General features: G+C 52.8%; 1 protein-coding gene across 1 annotated transcript; it reads right to left on the reverse strand.

Moving 5' to 3' along the window:
• Positions 1-1,692: 1,692 nt before the first annotated feature.
• COCSUDRAFT_102 (Sec7-domain-containing protein) lies at positions 1,693-22,155 on the reverse strand (the record flags this gene model as incomplete). Its single annotated transcript, XM_005642516.1, has 28 exons — positions 1,693-1,773; positions 2,530-2,676; positions 2,933-3,064; positions 3,742-3,853; positions 4,362-4,465; positions 5,125-5,271; positions 6,051-6,266; positions 6,915-7,007; positions 7,581-7,781; positions 8,270-8,362; positions 8,940-9,189; positions 10,153-10,269; positions 10,743-10,879; positions 11,587-11,753; positions 12,396-12,654; positions 13,288-13,487; positions 14,191-14,353; positions 15,104-15,245; positions 16,384-16,658; positions 17,027-17,161; positions 17,859-18,092; positions 18,447-18,567; positions 19,650-19,898; positions 20,202-20,320; positions 20,830-20,948; positions 21,428-21,559; positions 21,681-21,771; positions 22,081-22,155. Coding segments are annotated over 28 exons (4,311 nt in total), but the record flags the coding sequence as incomplete, so codon positions are not given.
• Between the last annotated feature and the right edge of the window lie 48 nt (positions 22,156-22,203).

Consider the following 22,203-nt stretch of genomic DNA (forward strand, 5'->3'; position numbering starts at 1 on the left):
TGCTCATGCTCTTACTTTTGCTACAAGAAGCTCCTTGGAGAACAGAGACTGCGATCTGCTGGAAAACCCCCTCTAATTCTATAAAAGACAAGCATTATCATTATGCTGAAGAATGAAACAACATCCTGATTCCCTATGCTACAGTGTTCCAGACAAGAAGCCAATTGCAATCTAGCAAGGCCCCTACGATGGATATATCGCGGTTCCTCAAGCACGCGCTCTGTGTGCAGACCTCCTATCGCACCAACTGATCATCATCTATGTGTGAATCTTGGTCCTGGCGTAGGCAGACTAGCTCTGCTTGCACGCTGACGCTGACTCGTCCACCTTTGCTGCTGATGCTTCATCCTCGTTCACTCGCTGCCTGCTTCCACCCAAAGCATCTGCTGTGCCCTCAACCGGTGCTGCTGCCGCTTCCGGCACACCGTCCCCCAGACTGCCCTGCTCAGCAGTAGCCACCAGAGCTTCTGCTTTTGGAGACGTCTGCGCAGCATTTGAATCACGCGCCATTTGCCGGCTGCTGTCCGGCACTGTCTCATCCGCAGAACTCGGTGACGGATCATCAGCTGCATGAGCGGCTGCGCCCATTATGGGGCCTGAGGGTGACTCATCTATGGGGCCTGGGGGTGCGTGAGCGGCTATGGGATCCCCCGTTACGGTGCCGAGCGCCTCGGAGATTCCGGCCCAGACGCTGTCTGTAGCGCCCTCGCCCGGGTGAGAGGGAACTTTCGTCACTGCCGTGGATGAGTCATGCTGCGGCCCGGCCGTACTCTCTGCTGCTGTGGTATCACTGTGATCCTGAATGCTGCTGCGAAGAGACTCTGCCTGTTCTTCTGCTGCGGGGTGGACAGCTGCAGTGCCCGCGGCTGCTTCAGTGTGGATAGTCTCTGCTCCGGGATCTGACGAGCCTGCTGAGGCATGCCAAATTAGTCGGTTAGTTCAGGTGGCTCACTCCAACTGGTCAGTTGTCCGCCTTACCTGTTCTACGCAGAGATGCCTAGTGGATTGTGCAATTCCTTTGCAGCACGGATGATCGAAAATTCCCTCGGACAAGAAAACGTCCCAGAGTTTATTGAAACCTGTGCTTCAGCAAATCTCTAATAACCCAAAAAGATGAAAGAGTCACAGCTCAAAAGAGCCGTGTTTATCACACCTATTGTGGGTGGCACATCTTTGGTGCCGTCCGCGGATGCAGCGGCAGCTGTCACCGCTGAGTCAGCAGACTCAGCTTCATCGCCGCTCGCCTCCGTTACACCTGCATGCATTCACACAGCGCTCACGACACGCAGCAATCATTCCCTCAGCGCCTTCAATGAGTCCATCGATGGGACAATTCACATTGGGAACATGGAATAGGTGTTGCTTGGATCTGACGGGTCCAACAATGGGGATGATATGTAATATGCTTCGCCTGCAGCTTATCTGCATCAAGAAACTTATGGCAGAAGCGACATTCTGTTTGAACATGGCGCACGAAGAATAGCACAAACCTGCAGATGCATCTGCGGCGGCTGCGGCGCCTGTGTCCTGTATTTCGGCCACTGCAGGCTGAGCTGGCGCAATTGCCTGATTTTGCGATGCGATCTCATCAGTCACCGCCGCCGAATTAGTCGCCGCAGCCGGATTAGTCACCAGCGCCGGATCTGTCACCGGCGGCTGCGGCGGCGGCGGGACGGCCACACCAGCATCGGCAAGAAGCGCGGGGGTGAGGTTGGCAGAAATGGCGTGCGCCTTGTACCAGGTCAGGTCCCACAGGCTGTGCCCTTCCGCATCCTGCAGGATACACAAAACCCGGCATGAGAGCTTGTATTGATCAACCCTAATAATGAGGACCGGAGGAGAGATCGCAAGCGGTTTCCAAGGCTGTACTGTGTTAGATCTGGGGAAGTGAAACGCGCTGTGCAAAGTAGGCCCCCTCTGTCAGACAGAATGTGAGGAAGTGGAGCGCTCTCCAATGGGAAGTAACGGCTAATATACGATTCTCATCGAAGTAGAAGCGAGCTTGCAGGCTGTCAGGAACGCTGACAAGTGGGAGCGCCCGCGGGCGGCCACGAGGTCATACACGAGCTGGGGGGCAGAACCAGGCGCAGGCCCGTAAAGCCAATCGCCAGGGAGATATTTAGAGATAATCTAGGGCCAAAAACGGGGCAATCACCCTGGAAAGGCCTCTAAACTGCGCCTCGCGTTCCTTTCACGTGCCGTGGCCGCCTGACGAGCAGCCACATGGCATAGGGAAGGGGCAAAAGATAGAGATAATCCGTACCAGGTTGACCGATCGTAAAGGACATTCGCCTTATGGCGAATGACCAAAAACCCATAGGCGCACCCAAAAAATCAGCCAGCCAGAGCTAGATAAGAAAAAACTCGCGCAGTGCCGTGCAAATGCTGTGTACTCTAGGCCAAGCACATGAGGGACCATGCAGTGGGCAACACACAGGCCAAGGTTGTCTGAACGTTCCAGACCCTGCATGCAAAACCCTGACAGGGTTCAAGCCCGCTAGTTTAGAGGAGCAGCAAGGGTGCGCGCACCGTCCAGGAGGGAGCCAGCACGCCCTGCGCAGCCATGACCAGCAGAACATTCTTGAGCGCCTCTGGAACCGCCTCCGCCAACACCTCGCTGCGATTCCTCTTGCACTCGTACAGCACCTGCACGGAGGATTTGAAAGTCACATATTTCTGTCCGGCCATCAGTGACCAGAAGACCTGCACGCTGGTCCAGTGTGCATGGCAGTAACAGCCAGGCCTGGCTTGACCACAAATGTATTTGTTGTTGCTTCTTGATGTTCACTTGAGAGGTTGCCCTTCCTCCTCTCTTTGTCGCCCGATTCGCCTTGATTCGCCACATGTCTCTTTCTGTACTAGATGAGGAGCGGAGCCGCACATGCCCCTCGATGCATGCACATGCTGTTCTAACTTAGGAGCCAATTCTCACCTGCAGCATGCGGTCCCAGAGCTTGGCAAAGGCCGGCTGCGCTTGGAGCCTGCCCAGGTTCTGCAGCAGGATCTTAGTCATCAGGCCCACCGCCAGCTTCAGCGACCGCTCCGAGCCACGCAGCGCCGCCGACTGCAGAGAAAAGACCCAATGAAGAATCTCACCATGTTTTTGCTCTGGTTCCACACATCAGTATGCATTTCTAGCTCATCACTAAAAGAAGCCGCCGCTCTAGATGCAGGCAGCAAATGGCCAACTGCAGGAAAATCCCCACAGAAACCCATTTCATGCGTCGCTCAGGAAGATGCCGTCATTCGTCCGTGATTACTCTACATGCAAGCTGAAGTCAGCTTGGCACATTCAAAAGACACCACAGCAACGCCTCCGACTGGGTCACTCAACATCGATACATCACTGGAACCTCCCATGACTTAGTATAAAGCAGAGCAGGTGTGTCCGTCCTACATGCTAAGACATGCCTACAGCAGAAGAATTCAGTGTCGCTGACTGCCATAAGCCCCGACTTGTGTCGCACTAACAGCATAATATCTAAGGCTTGTAGTCTTCCCATAAGGACTCATGATATCAGGCCTCACAGCGGTATAGTGTATTTGAAATGGGCATTGCACTGCAGTGCGTTGTATTGCACAAATGTACAAGCCCAGAGGGCGTTCCCTGACAAATTGACTCCCCTCCTTAGCCTTGTGACGCAAGGGTGGTTCTATCAGCGGAAGCCCATTCAGTGTTGAGCTCTGAGAAGCTCAGACCTGCACTAAGCTACACCAACAGGAATGGAGTCAGTGGGTCACCTGCGCATTGACTGCCATGGCTAAGTGTCCCACAAGGGGGATTATGATATCTGCCAGAGCGGCCGCCCAGTCAGCGCCAGACAGCGCCAGCGCATCGCTCGCCGGCAGGTTCCTGCGCAGCGCGCCGATGAGTCATGCCATTGTGTAATTTTCTGGCCTTCAGTAAACAGGTGACCTTGGTAACAAATTTTTCTGCGCAACGCACCAGCTATCATGCCCATGAGCTGTGGGGTATTTGGGGATGTCGTTCAGAGTACAAGCGAGTGATAGCCTGCCTAGAACACGTGCAGCAGAAAGGGGATCAGCATATAATTGTACAGGCAGCGCCTGTACAAGCTGGCAAGCAAATCAACAGATAGGGCCACAAATGACTAAACAATGTACCTGACTCGGTCTTTCAGGGTTTCCTAGCTTTAAAGTGGGGGTCCTTTCGACGATGTAGGGTTACGGAGTCATATTAGGTTGCAGCGCCAGATCAGCACCCAGAGCCAAAACAGGCCACAGGGCCAGAACGTGAACATGGTTTTAGGGTTTTGCAACGAGGAATTCCAAGGTTTCCGAGGGTTTGCGCCACATCAGCACCCAGAAACAGTATGCGAAAATAAGCCAGGGTGACTCACCGCTGCAGTACGACGAGCGCCTGGTTCCGAAGGGGTTCCATCTGCAGAGTCCCCAGCCGCGCCAGCACTTTTACTAGAGCCTCCCACAGCTTTGCCTTATCCCCCTGTCAGGCAAGCATTGTCAGACATCAGATTTCATGCAGGTGCAAAACACCAGCGCCATGCAGCATGCGTCGAATTGTTAACCCTGTCGTGCAACACCCTTCACCCTACCCCTGAAGTGGCGCGTCAAAGAAGGGGAACACATCACACAGCTTTGCCTCATCCCCCTGTGAGGTTTCCCCCAACATCACACGTCAGATCAAAAGTTTACTGCCATAAGGATCCATCAGAGTGCAGGGAGTTGTTCCGCTGGGCAGGTAACCAAGTAGACTTCTCTCTCTAGAGCAACAATGAACTGGTGAAATTTGCCCTCTTTTTTCACGTCATGTAAAATTTGGATCCCACAGTCTTCAGTAGGATCAGTGATGTGTCAGTTCCCTGCTGAGCCCTGACTATTACTCAAGACACGACTAAGCACAGGCAGCTTGTCAGTGCCTGGAAGTATGCGCTGGCCGGGTTGTCAGCCGGATCAGGGCAGGCGCCTTTGCTGTGCGACTTTCTTTCCCCACTATACCCCAGATATCTAGGTTCGAGAGGACAGGCCTGTACGATACTGACTCTTGAATGGGACTGCGCTGATAATTCCAGGGGTTAGGGATTGGTGAAGGATCAGAAGTGCCATAACACAGAAGGTGGGTGAAGACTGGATCAAAGCAGGCACCTCTGGGGATGACTCATCGTTGTCGGGGCCATCTTCGTCAGCTGTCAGGGCCTCTGCAGAGCCGGGGGCTGATGGGTTGGCGGAGTGCAGCAGCCAGGCAAACATGGACTCCAGCATGTCTATCAGCCGCCGCCCGTCCTCCGCCGCCTTGTCCTGAGGGCGCAGCATGACAAACACGTTACTACACCATTACTACAGACTTCGAAGCCAGTACTGAAGTGTCACCAAGCATCACCCCATGGGTTGCATGATCTGCATGGCAGACACCCTAACCGCCGCCTGTTCTCTGCCGCCTTCTCTTAAGCGCGCGCAGCGTAACAAATACCTTAGCTCTGCAGCCTCTAGAAAGGAGATGAAGGCAAACAGACAGGGCAGCATCTGTTTCGGCTATGAGACCATAAAACACGCTGCATCTGCGCCTCTGCGCAGCGGGGGAGTCATACTCCTCGACGTGCATCTGCATGCTACGATTTCTGTGGTACAAGAGTCTGTCACGCTGCAACTTCATACTTTTGCACAGCGCCAATCTCTTAGAGGTTCCTATCTGAAGTCCTGGGACACCGTACAGCCCTTTGCCACAGCCTCCAGTTGTACCTTTGCACAGCGCTGAATGCAGGTGACAGTTGCTTCGATCACAGGGGCAGTAATGCAACTTTGCTCACGGGTGGCGGCCGACCAAAGAGAGTCCTATGTGCACTCAAGGTCTATGTTGCAAGAAGTTGCCGTTCTGCAATCTCACCTTGGCGCAGCGTTCAACACAGGTAAATTTGCCTACAGCACGGGCATCAACGCGGTCATCACTCTGAGCCGGCAGCCGTGCTACACAGATCTCTACATGCAACGCTTGGCTGTTGCCTGAGGATTCATTGTTTGTTTTAGTGTTCAGGATTCATCATTTATGGATTAGGGTTGCGCTGCAGTTTCACCTTGGCGCAGCGCTCGACGCAGGTCACAATAGCTTCAAGCACGGGCATGAAGGCGGCTTGGCAGAGAGCCGGCGGCCGAGAGATGACAGACAGAGCGTTCAGTGCCACAGGAGCGGCGTCCGGGTGCAGGGAGGTGACTGTGATGAGCGCTGTGACTGTGCGCCATCCGTGGCCGCTGCGGATGAAGGCAGCGCTGCCCGCCACCAGCGTCAGCACCTGCGCGCGAATTCGAATCTCAAATTCAAATTCAAACTTAGCAGCAATGTTGAAGGTAGAAGTGCTGGAAACACAGGCAATCTGTGCACTCTTGGAAGGGGATTGGTTGCATTTGGAAGGAGCGTATTGGAGACAGTACACATACAACCCCTTCAGCACAATGACATCCTGACTCATAAATCGTACTCATGTAGGTTTCCAGCTATAGATTAACATGATGCGCTCCCAAAGACCACATCGGCTCATCTGCGTACTGTAGTCCTCGTTCTAAAGCCCGCAACCCCAGCTTTTCAGAATCTTCCCGATGTCAAAAATACCAGATTCATGCTGCATTGCGTTGGGCTTTTTGAGAGCTTTCTGAGACTGATCTCAAAAGTATCATTGGGATTATATTTTGAGAGATAGGGTCTTTATTATCCATCCTTTTTGGCCCAGATAAAAATTATTGCGGGTTTCAGAGTGACTTCTACAGTACCTTGAGTGCAGCTCCCCGGCAAGGGACCCAAAAGGCAGTCAGAGGATTGAAGCTGCTGAAAGCACGCCCTTAATTCTTTAGGGAAGCCAACAATTTGCCGTGTGAGCACTCAGCCGCAGCATGCAAATTGTTCAAGCCAATATTTTGAGCAACAGAGGATATGGGGGGCGCACCTCAGCAGCGATTGGCTGTGCTAGGTCCCAGGCGGCGCCGGGGCTGAGGCGCAGTAACAGCTGCAGGCTCCGCAGCAGCGAGTCGGCCGTCACCTGCCCAGATTGAAGTGACAGTGAGCTTTGTGAAATGTGGTTGCAGATCTCTTCATGGGTGTGAATGGCCGGCGTGGCAGTGTCCTCCTTTCTGCAGCCGGAAGAGACTCATTGGCCATGCTCTTGTTGGCCACATGGCAGCACCATCTGCCCGGCATTGCAACTTGGAGCAGATCCAAATCAGCGCCACAATGACGCTACTCCACAAGATCACAAGGACGGTGGGCGGGAATATCCAATGAGCCTCCATGGGACCGGCAAGCAACCAGCTCACAGAAATGCACAAGTGGGAGACTGCAGAAAAGCTGAAAGATGTAAGAAATTGATCTATAAGCGGCGAAGTCGGCCTGGTCATTATGTCAACACCTGGTAGGGGAGGCAGGGATGAATAACAAGCCTGCTATGGCACTCAGTCTTTTGAAGCATCAGAGATCTTGATGCTAAAATCTTGATGCTAAAAGGGTGAAAACATGTTTCATATTTCCGCCTTGTCGGCCAGCAAAGATTATCCACAGGTCAAACCCCACGTCCTCATCACGCAGCAGGGAAATTATCCAGGGGTCAAAACCCTACCTCCTTGTAGGGCAGCAGGCGCTGGCAGACGCGCAGCAGGCCCAGCGCAGCGCGTGCCACGAGTGGGGAGGCCCCCCGCTTGTCCCCTCCCTGGCCCCCCGGCGCCAGAATGGCGGCCAGCATGGCGTGCACGGGGGGCCAGATCAGCAGCAGCCGGTCGCGGTTGCGCAGCGACAGAGCAATCACCATTTCCAGGCACATCTGCGCTCAGACAGGCAAATTCCTCAGCACTTTTAGAAGAGCTGCGACCCGCAGCGGGTGTGGTGTCAACGCCAAGGTACTGTACTGATCTGATGTCATGTTGCAAGTGCGCCTCTCCTGCTTGTTCCTCTCCCTTTTATTCTTGCAGCAGCGTTGTGAAGGTGACACATCTACACGTCGAACCTGCAGATCTTAGGGACGTATGACAACGAGCGCGTTGGTCAAACTTCGTGATTCCTAAGGTCAATTGGGTTTCAGTCGAATACAGTTGTGCCCTAACACACAAGGACACCCTTCCTGATATTTCGATACACGTGTCCAACAAGGTAGGTGACAGATGCAAGACTGAGAGAGAAAGCAACACAAAGTTGACAGCTGGAGCCACGCTTGTCAACTGTGCAGCAACAACGATAAGGGCCTGCGATTTAGAGCAGAAGTGCAGACTTTGTCACAAGCCATGAAATTGCAGGCGATGACGTAATAATTACCTCGGCGGTCTCTGAGCTGTCTCCGGGGGCGATGCCTCTCCCCGGGCCGGGCGCATGCACAATTGCCTCACACAGCTGCAGCAGCGAGTCCGCCTGCACACAGGATTTTCACGGGGGCCTCAAGAAGGGTTTGGTGTGGCCCAAAAAAAAAAAAAAAAAAAAAAAAAAGCGCCGGGCGCATGTAAAAAGGATTATTGTGCCCGCTTTCTTGGCAACCAAGGCGCAGGGATCCTTTATACTGCAGTAGTCATTCCGGTGGTGCGGGAAAATTTTCAGAGCAACTTCTAGAGGTCTTCCTGACATCAAATATACCAGGTTAATGCTCCATTGGGCTTGTCGAGAGCTTTCAGAATCTGGTCGCAAAATTGTCATAGGGTTTATATTTTGGGAGATAGGGTCTTTTAGATCCGCCCTTCTTGGCCAAGAACACTGCTTTATGGATGTCTTTAGAATGAGTACTCCAGTAGTAGTCAGCACTCCCTGCCCAGAGATCTGTCACATGCCCAATATTGTGGGGCGGCAATACAGCAAAAATTCTAGGCAGACCAAGATTCCATCACCCCACTATCCCAAGACCCTGCGATTTCAAATCTGGACTATCTTGTGATGACAAGCCAGAACCCACCATGCATTTACAGACAGCCGCAAGTCTTTCTGTGTTGATGCTCACCTGCAGGAACTTGGAGTCGGCAAAGAGCTCGCCGATGTGGCAAGCGCTGATGCAAGCAACCGTTGCTTGCAGAGCCTCTGCCTCTCTGGCCGACAGCTCAGCCGCCCCGCCGCCGTCCGAGCTCTCGATGGAGATCAAACTGCGCACAGAAACCACAGAGCGCATCAGCGGTTTGCAAATACTCAGAAGGTCACGGGATCGAGTTGCTCGTTCGTCTTTTTCAAGATTTATTTTTTGCGTGTTGCTGATGCTGCAGGGCACCGGCGGGAGCCAGGGCACAGAAATGCAGCCTTGCATGGGCCAATGTGGACTTGCCAGAGCTCTTGTGAACACCAGGCTGCGCTCAGAAGCCACACATTCAGCTGACTGGCACTAGACAGGGTCCTGGACTTTTTCTTGATTGTTCTGCCCCTTTTTTGTGTGCAGACTCATGACAGGAGCCTGTATTTTCAGGGGGTTGTTTAGGGTTTAAAGTTTGACCCTAACCCTAAACCCTCAGATAGTCATTGCTGGGGGAGCCCCCCAGAAAGCGGCAATAACAGCCTTGCACGTCTTCCCCATCAGAAGCACAACAGCAAGCAGGGTACTGCGCGCCCTTTACAACAGCCTGAGGACAACCATGGCCAATAAAGCAAGTTTACTTGGCAGAACTAAGGTTCCCAGAAGGTGCATGCCTGGAGAATGCGCGCGAGAGGAGGGAGGGTGCGGCCGACGAGTTCCGCGGCGCGCTCGGCCGCGGCAGCCGCCCGGCAGCCGCCTGCACCAAGGGGAATGAAGATTATCTTGACACAAGACTGCTCAGATCTCTGCTCGCGCATTGATACGGACGTATCCAGAAGTGTCCGCGCGAAGAAAATGTCGCTTCTGATAGGAACAAGGCAGGACATTTCATGGGCATCCGCCAGGTGTGAAGAAGCATTGAACAAGCTCAAGTTGCCAAGCACTGTCTCTGGCAAATACGCATGCTGAACACAATCACGGGTCTCGAGGTTGAGTCTACTAATCTTCCCTTCATGGCCAATACCTCAGATACGACTCCCACAACTGCATTTACTAGCACAGCAATAATCCTTGATAGCAAACCTTCAAGGGGGTGAAAGATCACAGGGGAATCATTCCGCGTTCTTTGCCACCAGACACATCTCCCACAGCTGCATTATTAGCACCCCTTGACGTGGATATTTTAAGGGGGTTTAGAGAAACAGCGTATCACACCTGCGCGTCTTCGCCCTCCAGAGCTGCGACCGAGGCCGGCAGCAGGCCGAGCGAGTGCAGGCGCAGCACAATGTCCATCACGTTTCGCCACCCCGACCGAAGGCTGTCCCCATACCTGCACTCGAGCAACGCTCACGTTGCTTTAGATAATTTCATCCATTTCCTGCACCATCCGGGTTCATTCATTTTGTGCATCATCTGCCTTGCATTCTTCGGCACTCATAGACGTCCCAGAATGTTGGGAGAAAGGAGATTTAGGAGGTCACGGATTGGCCTCACATGCGCTGCTATGACAGGCCTGGCAGGGCATAACAAACAGGAGCAAAAGGCAATGTCGTATGCAAATCCTACGCCACCACTTAGGCGGCAATAATAAATTTGCACTGCATGCATGACCTCTTGCGATTTCTTTTCCAAAGACCCTCTCTTGAGGTGGCCAGCGGGGGTGCATGGCCTTCGACATCAAGCTTCTTGGCATCACTCTTGTACATCAGAGCGTGACCATCTGTGGGCACGCATGGCATTTGCCAGGTCAATGAGGTGGCATCACAACCATCAGAGATGCCGTTTCAAGCACTTTGGTCGCACCTGTTTGCGAGCTCAAACAGGGTCTCAGTTGCGGCGCGCGCTTTGGCGTTGAGGCCAAATGCTACGGTGGCTTTGGGGGACGCCGGATTGAGCAGCGCTGTGTACTTAGTCAGCGCCACCATCAGGCTGTCCAGCACCTGCGGAGGGCATGATTATGAAATGCTAAGTAATACTCTACAAAAACTTAGCGCCGACCTTAGGCTGTCAAGCACCTGCAGTTATGTTAAGAACTAATTTAAATTTCTTTTAGCGCCACCATGAGGCTGCCCAGCACCAGTAGTGATGTTAAGAAAATCTTTTCATCGTTCTTTCGAAGGATTCAGGGACACGATAAGGCTGCCAAGCACATGCAGGGGTTTCAATCAGGTGTAAGATAGGTCGGGTCATGAGCAGAACTGCAGCTGGCAGCACAGCTTTGGGAACTGCCGGGGTGCTTCTTTTGAATGCTGTCTAAAATTGTGTCCCCCGCTCACAGAAGCATTTCGCACTTGCGCTTATATTTCCCTGCCCCAAGCGAGAAGTTGAGATAAGTTGAGGAGTTCTGCTGCCCAAGACTGGCAGGAACATATCCTATCCTCTCCTTCTCATGTACAGTGTTTGTCGCCTTGCTGAGATGTGTTCAGGTCCCCAGCCTACAAAATTTGGGCAGGCCATATCCATGTGTGCCCACTTTGGCGAGCACCTCTTTGGGATGACTAATCATGGTGTCGCTCATTGATGCTCTGTAATCCTATTACATGATTTAATCTAGGGGTTTATGCTTAGGATTTCAGCCTTAAAAGCTAAAGAAGAAATAAATGAATGTAAAATGTATGGGAAAGCAAGTTTCTGAAAAGGGGGCTACCTCGTCGATGCAGTGGGCAGAGGCGATACGCGCGCAGAGCAGGAGGCCGTCGAGCGCCTGGCGAGTCACGCTTATGTCATCCGAGTGATCCAGGATGACTGATACAGCCGCCACCGTGGGGCCCCACAGCAACGCAAACATTTGGCGGTCCACGGCAGTCAATGCCCCTGCGCAGCCGCAGCGTGCACTGTTGGAATAAGCTTCCAATGTGTCTCGCAAAGCAGCGTTTTTCCTGCATTCCCATCGGAAATCACGACACAAAGCTGGTGGTGGCTTTTGAATCTGATTATCAGGTCCCCTGGCTGGTCACTTCAGAGTTCTCTGGCTGCAAACCCTGCTAGGAGATAAATCTGAAGCCACCCATCAGTGTCGCAGAAGCTATCGCTGAGCAAAGTCATAACAGTCGCGATTCGCTGACCCCTGATCGTCAACCTGTGTCCAAAATTGGGACAATTGAATTGTCTTTCATCCCCTCCCTGCAGGGGGTTTCAATACCGTCAGCAGCGCGGAAGCTGCCGCGCGGCCGCAGCGCCTGCCGTGCGAGGTGCGTCCATAAAACAGGTAACCCCTGACCTTGAGTCATCCTACACTTTCATCCTGTAGTTGACGAACCCCTACTAGAACCCTGCAGGGGAGGGATCAGTAAGCGCACCGTCAGCGGCGCGGAAGCTGCCGCGCTGCCGCAGCGCCTGCCGCGCAAAATGCGTCCGTAAAACAGGTGACCCTGACCTTATATCATCCTACACTTTCATCCTATAGTTGACAACCCCCTACCAAAAGCCTGCAGGGGAGGGGATCAGTAAGCGCACCGTCAGCTGCGCGGAAGCTGCCGCGCGGCCGCAGCGCCTGCTGCGCGAGGTCGGTCCACAGGACAGCGCTGACGACGGGAGCGCCTCCGGAGACGGGCCCCGCCGCGGCCGCCGCCTGCTGCTGGTCCGCCGAGATTCGAATTTCGTTTTGGCTTATCGACGCGTACAGCTCGCGCAGGAACGCGTGCGGCAGGTCCGCGCCGCCGTTGATGCCCCGGTTGTTACGGATGAACTCCTCGCACGTCATCTTCTTCTTTACCTGCGCGCATTTGCCGGCAGCGAATTGGGAACGGCCTTCACTGAACTGTAGTATCCAGGGGGAAAAACTGGCAATGTTGCTGGAGTTGGGCTTTGGGAAGACTTCTGGCCTTTGCTGAACGGAAGTATTCTGGGGAAAGGAGTGGCACTGTCGCTGGAAATGGGAATTGGGAAAACTTCTTTCTTTCAATATCTTCAGAGATGAACCTGCAAAGGAACCTAGTCTGACCTTTCCATCATCATTGCTGGTGGCCATGATGAATGCATCAGGACTGTGCAAAACAGGCCACTTCCTGCTTGTGATGAGAAGATCAATGAAGGCATGCATGGAGGCTCCAGTGAAGGGCACAGAGCGCTGTGGGCAGGCAATCCAATACTCTTTTGACTAGCTATTCCTGGGCCCATGTCAACAACTTCATCAGAGGCACATAGCGGCTCACCACGACGTTGTGCTGGTCAGTGTTGAGCAGGATGACACAGTACTTTGCCCTTGAGGCGTTTTTATGTGTATTTGCATTTCTCTGGTCAATTGTAACCAGATGACCTCTAGATGGGGCACCCTATTACACCTATTTGCCAACCCCAAAATTGATGAACAAACACCCAGTAGTAAACCAGGGGTTGAGTGACTCACCCCGATGTTGTGCTGGTCGGTGTTGAGCAGGATGACGGAGTAGCCCAAGATGTAGACCGCGTCGGCGTTCTTGAAGAGGTCGGGGCACTGCGCGTGGTAGTGCTTGCCGAAGGACTCCATGACTCGGTTGATCTTCTGCGCCTCTCCCGGCAGCCGGAAGGACTCCAGGTACAGCCGGATCGCCATGTCGAAGGGGAGCCCTGCGTTCAAAATTCAGACTTTGAATTGAGATTTGAATGTGAATTTCAAAGTTGAGCATCAAATTTCATGCGTGGTACCAGAGCTGAAAGGACTCCAGGTACAGCCGGATTGCCATGTAGAACGGCAGGCCTCCGTTTGAATTCGAAATCTGAACTACGAATGACTTCAAGTGACGACACCGGCAGCAGTTCAACATGCCATGGCACTACTAATGCGCTTGATCAATGGTAGTTGTGCAGCCCTGTGCATTTAATCTGATTTGTATCTGAAATTGAAATGAGTCATATGCCAAGAATATGCGGATCTCCTGTACAAAGCTCAATGGCTGAAGCCTTGGAAGCCCAATGAATGGCTACTCACGATTTGGAAGGGACAGTGGGTTAGCAAAATAACACGGTCACAGACATTGGGCGCAAGTCATAATGCATCTAAGCAAACTTTGCCAGGGCACAAGTCTACAGTGATAAAGTCCGCATTAAGTAGGCGGCTGAGAATTGCCAACGCACCCTTGACGATGGAAGGTGGCGGTGAAGTTGTCAGGGCTGGATGACTGATTGCAGAGGGACATGGAAATTGACCATGGCAATGCAAACAATTTGCCTATAAATGTGATTGAGGCTCTGCATGTGGGCAGACCAGACGGGCCTGACTGGTCTGCTGGAAAGCTCGGATGTAAGTGCAGCTCAGATTCAGCCAACGCACCCTTGAAGTTGAAGGTTGCTGTGAAGTCGTCAAGCACGTCCAGGAAGAACTGGTCATTCTCGCCCAGAAGGTCCCCAATGGTCTGCTTTGAGAGGCCGGGGCAGTGACGCAGAAACCTCGCCACCTCTCCAGGATCCAGGCTCTCTCCCAGAAGGCCCAACGACTGCGAAGCAGCATGGATATTTCTGTTTGTTTACAAATTTTACTTTTGAGTTCAAGCTGATTGGAACCCCCAAACCCTAACCTCCTGAGCCCTCCAACCCCAAAACCCAACAGCCACCTCCCCCGGATCCAAGCTCTCCCCCAGAAGGCCCAATGACTGCAATATAAGGAAACAGTGCTTGTCAGACGGGCATATAACTGGCAGACACCATGCGTTGTACAAGCGTGGCATACTTGTAAGAATGGCTGACAAACGACTTGTGACAAATAGTACAAAGTCAGTGTACAGGCTGAAATGAAGTCTGCAGCATCTGAAGCCATGACACATGTTAAGACCTGACCTCAGTTCTGGCCACTAAGAGGAGCCTAGCAAGGGCATTAGAAAGCACATATTTCGCAAGTAGTAGTTCACAGCTCAAGAGGGATGCACATGCACACTGTCCACCATCAAGGGCCGCCTGCGGGTTACTCGGTCTTGCTTGGACCTGGCAAGTCCATCAAGGAGTAGGAAATTCAGCAACCTGCACCTGCAGCTTGTCTGCAGACGCACCTTGCCTCCTGGCAGGAGGAGTAAAACAAAAAAAAAGGGTTTGCCCCACATAGAGGTCATCCGAGGCCTTAGGGTCCACAGAAACACAATAATTATATCAAGGGGACAAGGGCCAATCCGCTTCAAGCTGCTTTACCCCTCATCCACAGGGGTGACTGACAGATTGTGGGATTCTGATGCAGCACTGATGTCAATCCGCACCTGCAGAAACTGGAATCCTTTTTTGTAGTCCCGGTTGAAATGGTCTGCCGCCACCGCCAGCCGGTTCTTTGCATGCTTCTCCCTCAGCACCGCGGCCGCCGCAGCCGCCTCGCTCTTATCATTTCCACTCGTGCTCGCTTCGCTGACCCCTGAACCCCGGCAGCCATGCAAGGGTCAGCCCCCAAAGGAACGCACATCAATTTGAACAGAGCACCAAAATTGGCATGTGTGCCTTGTAATGGAAGAGCCATTCCAGAGTCAGCTCCCAAACAAATGCACATAAATTCGAATAGAACACCCAAATTGCCATGTGTGCATGGAATTATGGAAGAGCCAGCAATACAGCGCCAGTTGCCTTCAAAAATGTTGAGCCATGTTCTCATGTTGTAAGCTCTATCACACAACATCTCTCTCTTGGCAAGATTGGAGCAGAATGCTGCTGGATGCACCAGTTTGATCAAAGATATATATGCAGTTGTCAACAGCTGTGATGGGGTAAATAGACACGCCTGTGCGGCCCTCTTGGGGGGAGTTTGAGAAGTGAAGATAGCTGCATACGTGCAGGCTTGACACTGTAAGGGGTAAAAGACACGCCTGTGCGGTCCGCTTGGGTTGAATCTGAGGGCCCCGGGGGAGGCAAGCCGTTGCAGAGAGCGTCCCACACTCCGCTGATGTCTGATGGAGCCTCTGCAGCGCTGGCAGCCTCGACTCTGGTGGCCTGAGAACACCTGCAGTGAGCGGGGTGCATCTTTCAGCGGACATGGATCTAATCATCATTGTTATCACAGTATTGTTATCACGCTTTTCCTGCCAAAGGCAAGGTGCGTCTACAGATGAGCTGCAGGTAAAGGCTGCCGCAAATCCTACCCCTTGATGGACTCGCCAGACCAGCAAGACCCAATGTGGGCACGGTGCTCAGTGCTTATATCGGCCCGCCGCAGACATGGACCTTTGAGACTTGCACAAGATACCCAATATGGTCTTAGGTATCATCCTCCTGGATACAGAGGATGCAAGCAGCGAGGCCGAGATGACAGGTAATACATGAAATCCCTCGTTGCAGCTTGACTGCTTTGGAGATGCCACGCACGTGCAGGCAATGAGTGCCATGTGCAAAATTGAATTGCCTTGCTCGCTTGCCAGCATGCCTGCATGTGTCAAGAGACCAACACTATGGAACACATGGTTATTACTGTCACTATCACCCAGACTTGGCCCTTTACACTGAACCATCCCTGACTATCATCGTGACATGGCACGCCCATGCGAGCATTGGTCACTGCAGTGCCCGATGACTTTCAAAATGACTCAGCACATTGCATGGCTTGGCAAAGGGAGGAAAAGGAACCCACCTGGCGGCAAGGGAGGAAAGTATGGAGAGGATGCCCTCGAGGGAGAGAAGGTGTACAGAGGCGAGGGAGCCATTGACAGGGAACGCCGTCTTAGACAGCAGCGTGCAGACGGTCTCGAAGAGATTCGAGCGCTCGATTCGGCAGTCCAAGTTCAGGTAAACCTCCGCCATAAATCCCGGTTGGTTGCAGAAGTCCAGGATGGCCTGCGCAGAGGAATTTGTAAGGATCATGTACTGAATAGTGTGAATGAGGTGACGATTAGTAACGTTCAGTGTCCTAAGCTGGCGCCCCTTCATTGCGCACGCCATACACAGCAATACGTGGATCGTTATGCACCCTCAAGTGCACGGCTGACGGATGACTGAGTATTTCTCTGCACCCATTGCAGAACTCTGTTGGGCAGAACAGGATTTATACAAGTAGGAAGAGCAGCCTGCACCCAAATTCCCCTGGCAAGCACCTTATGGGCACTGAACCAGGTGGAAACGCTGGCGTGCTCAGCTTAGCGGAAATTAAAAGTTGCCTGGCATGCAATTGTGGTTAAAAATGCATTTGGAAGAGGGTAAAGCACCTCGAGGGCGGCCTCTTGGCGCGCCACCCCAGTGGCAGCCTTGCCCTCTGCGAGCGGCAGCAGCAGTCGGCCCAGGAACGCCTCCGACTGGAGCAGCACCCGCCGACCCAACGCCACGTACAGTGACAGCGCAACCTACGCATGCATGCAGGTTTTGTTCGAGTACCCTTCCCCAAGCTAAAGGATCAAAGTACTTTGTGCAGCGCTGATGGCCACCTTGAGCGCAGAGCCGGCACACCCAAAATTCTCTTTTCTTTCGTGAGGTTTATGGTTTTGGGGTCTATGAACCGCATTGGGGCAACTTGCGCACGCACACTATGTGTGCAGAGTAAATCATACGGTAAGGATTTGCAGCAGGGGCGCCGGCGCCCACCCGGCAGGCCTGGGGTAGGGTTGCAAGGTTGCACTGTTTGCATACTGGAAGGCCTGGGAACGGGTCGCCAAGGTTGGTCTGGCAGGCCACGAATAAGATTGGCACTAGTCTTGCCAGGGGATTTGCATCATAATCGCAGTAGGGGTTGCGCACCTGGCAGGCTTGGAAGAGCGTGGCTAGGTGGGTCTGCAGGCTGCGAGCGCAAGGGCAGGCCACACGTCTGCCTATGTTATCTTCTGACTGGAGATTTGTGCATGGCTCTTTTGCTAGATTACGGGTGCGATTGTGTCAGGGAGCACTGCTTGCACACCTGGCAAGCTTTTGAAAGCGTGGCGAGGTTGAGTCTGCAGGCAAAAACTGACCATGCAAGAGAGGACAACTATGGCCGGCAAATTTTTGGTCTCTTGATGTCCAGGAATGAAGAGTCAGGCTCCGGTGATTGTAGGACGGATGACACACCTGGCAGGCATGGGAGAGGGTGGCGAGGTTGGGTCGGCAGGCGGCGAGAGCAAGGGCAGCCCACACGTCCTGCCGCAGCAGCTGCAGCAGAGCTCCGTGGCGGCCGAGCGCGGATCCGCCAACGTTCAGCGCCACATTCATCAGCTCCAGTCCGAATATGTCCAAGTCTGCAGATTTAAACAAATGGTTCAGTGTCCGCGCTTCAGTGCCTCTGGAGATGCCTGCAGAGATATGCTCCAGAATTCTGTCTGCTGGTTGATCGATCAAGATGTTTAAGAAGTGAATTCTTTGAAATTCAAGTACATGCACAGCAAGGCAATCTCGTGAATGCCCAGTCAATTGGGTGCGACTGATAACACTCAAGATCCCTATATACCAAGTTATGCCCCCGAAAACAGACACCCTGGTGCCTGTATAAATTTCTGGCAAGCTGTAACACCAGACAATCTGAGGTGTCTCTGGTCCTGGACATCTTTGGCCTGTAATTTCGTGAGAGCTTCAGGCGACATTGCGATAAGGTGATGCATTGGTTTGAGTACAGGAGCACGGGCAGTGAGCACCTGTGTGAACGCCCTCGCCCTCTGAGACCATGAGTGAGATGACAAACTCCAGCAAGTCCAGGAACGTCTGCAGGCCCACCTCTGCGCACCCGACAGCACATGCGCTGATTAGCACAGTGTTATTACACGCTTTTCCAGCCTTTTCAAGGCTACGTGCGTTCCAGCAGCACGCCTAAAGATTTTTTTCTATATTCCCTGTCTCTGCATTATCTCCACCAGTCATACTTGGGACCAACTTCATCGAGGTCAGCTCTCACACAATCAGTCCAGTCCAAGATTTCACTGGTCTCTCAGCAGACCCCTCACCATCAATTATGTTAAGCCTTACTTGTAATGGCCTCCTGTCCCAGACATTAGTACATTGGTAATCAGTATATGGTTCAGCTTGCTTGTAATTCTGCATACTTCTGATCTGCCCAGCAAGGCCTAGGCAAAGCATTGATGACCCACGAACTGGCTTCTAAGGACTCGTGATGCTGTCCTGGATATTGATGAAGCTGATTCTTTGATTGTGTGTGATGCTTTTGGCCTAAAAAAAGTGGAAGTCCACAGAACACAAAGCTGTCACTTGCATAGTCTCACAGTGGTGTCCATGAAATTGACATAGTTGCTAAGGAAGTGACTGTGCCAACCTGTGCCCTTGCTGGCCTCCTCTGCAGGAGCATCTCCATTCTCCATCCTCAAGGCCTTGCTGGCAGGCCCAGGAGCAGCGGCCGCAGACTGGCTGGCTGTGTCCCCATCCTCCTCCAAGTTGCCTGCGCAGAAGATTGAATCAAAGGTCAAGTCATGATCTGAACACATCAAAGATCAAGCGACCCAGGCATTCTCCGCAGAACCCGCTGTACAGCGACCACTGTTGGTAAGATCTCGTCCTTTTAATGGCCGGTCACAAAGAATCAGCCAACATTGTTTCTGTGCACACAAGACTCCAAGTAGCATCCTCAGCAGAGATGACCACACAAAGAACTTTGCCCTGTCTTTCACTTTCCTGACACACCTTTGTCATCCCAGAGACAACCAGCCAAACTTGTTTCTGCACACAGAGACCATTGGCAGACTTGCCTGTGAATGTAGCTTGCTCATCACAGGGGCCTGGTCCTAACATCAGCAACTACGAATAGATAGTGTGACACCCAGCATGGACTGCCTGGAACAGATACTTCTGTGGTTCCTGATTGGAAAATGCAAGCATTCGACTGAGGCCTAGGCTGGGCAGTCAGGTAGGGGGTACAAAATACTCCTTGCTGCATTTACTAATATTTGTTTAGAACCCCCTGAGTCAGGCAGGCCAAGGATGGGCAATGATTTGAGCATCAAGCATGGCAGCGAACCATTGGAGGCTGGGGGTGGTGGCGGCTGTGAGGCAGCTGTGAGCGGCGCTGAGTCCAGGGGGAGGTCTTTGAGGCGTGCCATGACTAAGGCAAGCATCTCTATCATGACCTGGCGCGACGCCTGAGTCAGCAGCTCTGCGCCACAACAGCTACAACAGATCAGCCACAAGTGCCAAAAGATATTCGCCTTCTGGCGACACTCTCCCTTCCAAGTGTCGCCCGTTGGACGCAGCAAATTCCCTTTTGAGTTGCTCTGCAGCCGTTGCGGCAGCCTCTTACGAATTGAAGTAGCCAACCATGGCTGCAACCGGCTACACTACCTGTAATTTCTAGGACGGTACATCCTGCTCTCAACGCTTCCGGTTGTGTTCTGCATGGTTGTGACAGTGCAACTCCGCTGCTCCCAACAAGAAACAAACGGACGCATGGCGATGACTGTGCGCCCACCTGACATGTCCTTGCTGCGCTCGGTCTGGTAGTGCCCGATGCGGAAGCAGGCCTGAAAAATGCTCAGGATGTTGTCGTGGCTCAGCAGCTGCCCGCCTGGGCACTTCACGCATGCCAGCAGCACCTGCCAGCAAAAAGTAGACTTCTTAGTCACCTAAGGTCATTTGTGTGTCATCTGCACTTCATTCTTGTGTGCTCGCGGTGTCAGAGCCTGCCACAAATATGATCTCCACCAGAGTTGTGCTTGAGCAGACTGGTGCATGTCTGCTTGACAGTGCTGCTGACGGTAGGTCCACCGCGGATCCACCCTGCTGCATGGGCTTAGGTGCAGGCTATGACTCTTTCATACAGTACATGCACGTTGTCAGCACCTGTGGCCCCAGAAGGAGGAGCGCAGGAGAGAATTCCTGGACAAAGCAGGGGGCATAAGCCTTGAATGTGACCGCATCTAGGCACATGCAAAATGTCTGGATCTGCCAGTACTGCAGTCTGCTGCCATGTATGCAGAGAGATGGCACGTACTGGTCAGCTGATAAACTGCATTCAGGGGTGGCAGCTGCGGGCTTGCAGACCAACAATCTGGACCTGTTCAGCAGGCACCAAAGGGTGTAGTATTCTTGACAGGGAGGTCACCTGCAGAATTTTGTACAGGACTACTTCATCTGCAGCCGGGTCAGTGGCCTCAAACTTGCACTGCGTGATGGCCTCTGCCGTGGCTCGCATCGCCTCCTCAACTCCAGACGCTGCTTTGCCTGGAAGCCACAGTATACACTCCTAGAGACCGAGCCAGGTCATTTGTTTTGTCCCTTGTAGCCTTATATGTCGGTTTTCTTGCCAGCTTGTACAGGCATCACTGAGGGTCGGTCTTAATCCTGATCCCCTTTCTGCTGCACCTGTTCTAAACGGGCTGCCACACGTTTGTACAGCACCCCCATGTCTTCCTGAGACCTGTTCACGGCTCCCCCTCATTTAGCACGGCATGTAGAGGATCTGAAAAGCAGCAGCGCAGATGTCCCACATCAGGAGTCCAGGGAAGGATCATCAATAAAAATCATTGTGCCATCTTGTCTTCTCAATCTGAAGAGGGCTGGTATGGGTCATGCTGGAGCTTTCCACATGAACACCTCTCAGGGACACAATGAATCAAGCCAATGTCTCCTCAAGACCTGCTTTATGAAGCAAAGAACAGATACGTGGCAAGCAATTAGAGAGGGATACGGGGATCTCTTACCGAACAAGTACTGATCGAGCAGTCTGCGCACAGAGGTGAGGGCCACTCCGGTGATGGGGCCGCTGGTCTCAGGAGATCTGATCACCTCCAGAAAGGGTCCGAGGTATGTCAGCGGCTCAATCTTTGACCACTCTGCAAACAAAAGTGCACTCAATTTTCCACATGTGACCGGTGTGATCGTTCACGGGACACCTGAGGCCTTCCCAGGCCACATGCTGAGCAGGGATTGAGCAGCCAGGAAGGTATCAGAGACCCTGCTCACCATTCCATTGAAAGATGCGCCGGCGCAGCAGCTTGAAATCATCCAGCAGGGGATCGTCACTCAGCTCATCATCCTGGTGCCTCTGCAGGCAGCACACATGGCTTGGCTCCTTCCCTGTTACAGCCTGCAAGTCTACTTCCAAAAGGACATCTCTTTGAGAGTGTTGCATGAGTTCTATATGATACTCTCCTGGAACAAGGAAATTACGAATAACATCCATGTGTTGCAATGTAAGGTACAAGCGCACATTCAGTGCGTTCTTCAAAGCCAAGACCACTGGGTTATGTGCATATGCCCGATTTTAGTTAGTACCATTGTTCACCAAGGAAGTGTCATTCCCTAGGACTAAAACGAATGCAGCGAAATGTCTCACCGTGTATCTCGTGGGAACCATGGCCCAGCGGGAGTTTTGCCGCATGGCAGTGACCACACAGGACACCTCTTGATTGAGGAGCAGCGACATGCTCATAGAGGACTGTGGGTCCATCATGCAATATATTGAGGGCACAACGAG

The sequence above is a fragment of the Coccomyxa subellipsoidea genome (assembly GCF_000258705.1).
Source record: "Coccomyxa subellipsoidea C-169, whole genome shotgun sequence".
In the NCBI taxonomy this organism is placed as follows: Eukaryota; Viridiplantae; Chlorophyta; class Trebouxiophyceae; family Coccomyxaceae; genus Coccomyxa; species Coccomyxa subellipsoidea.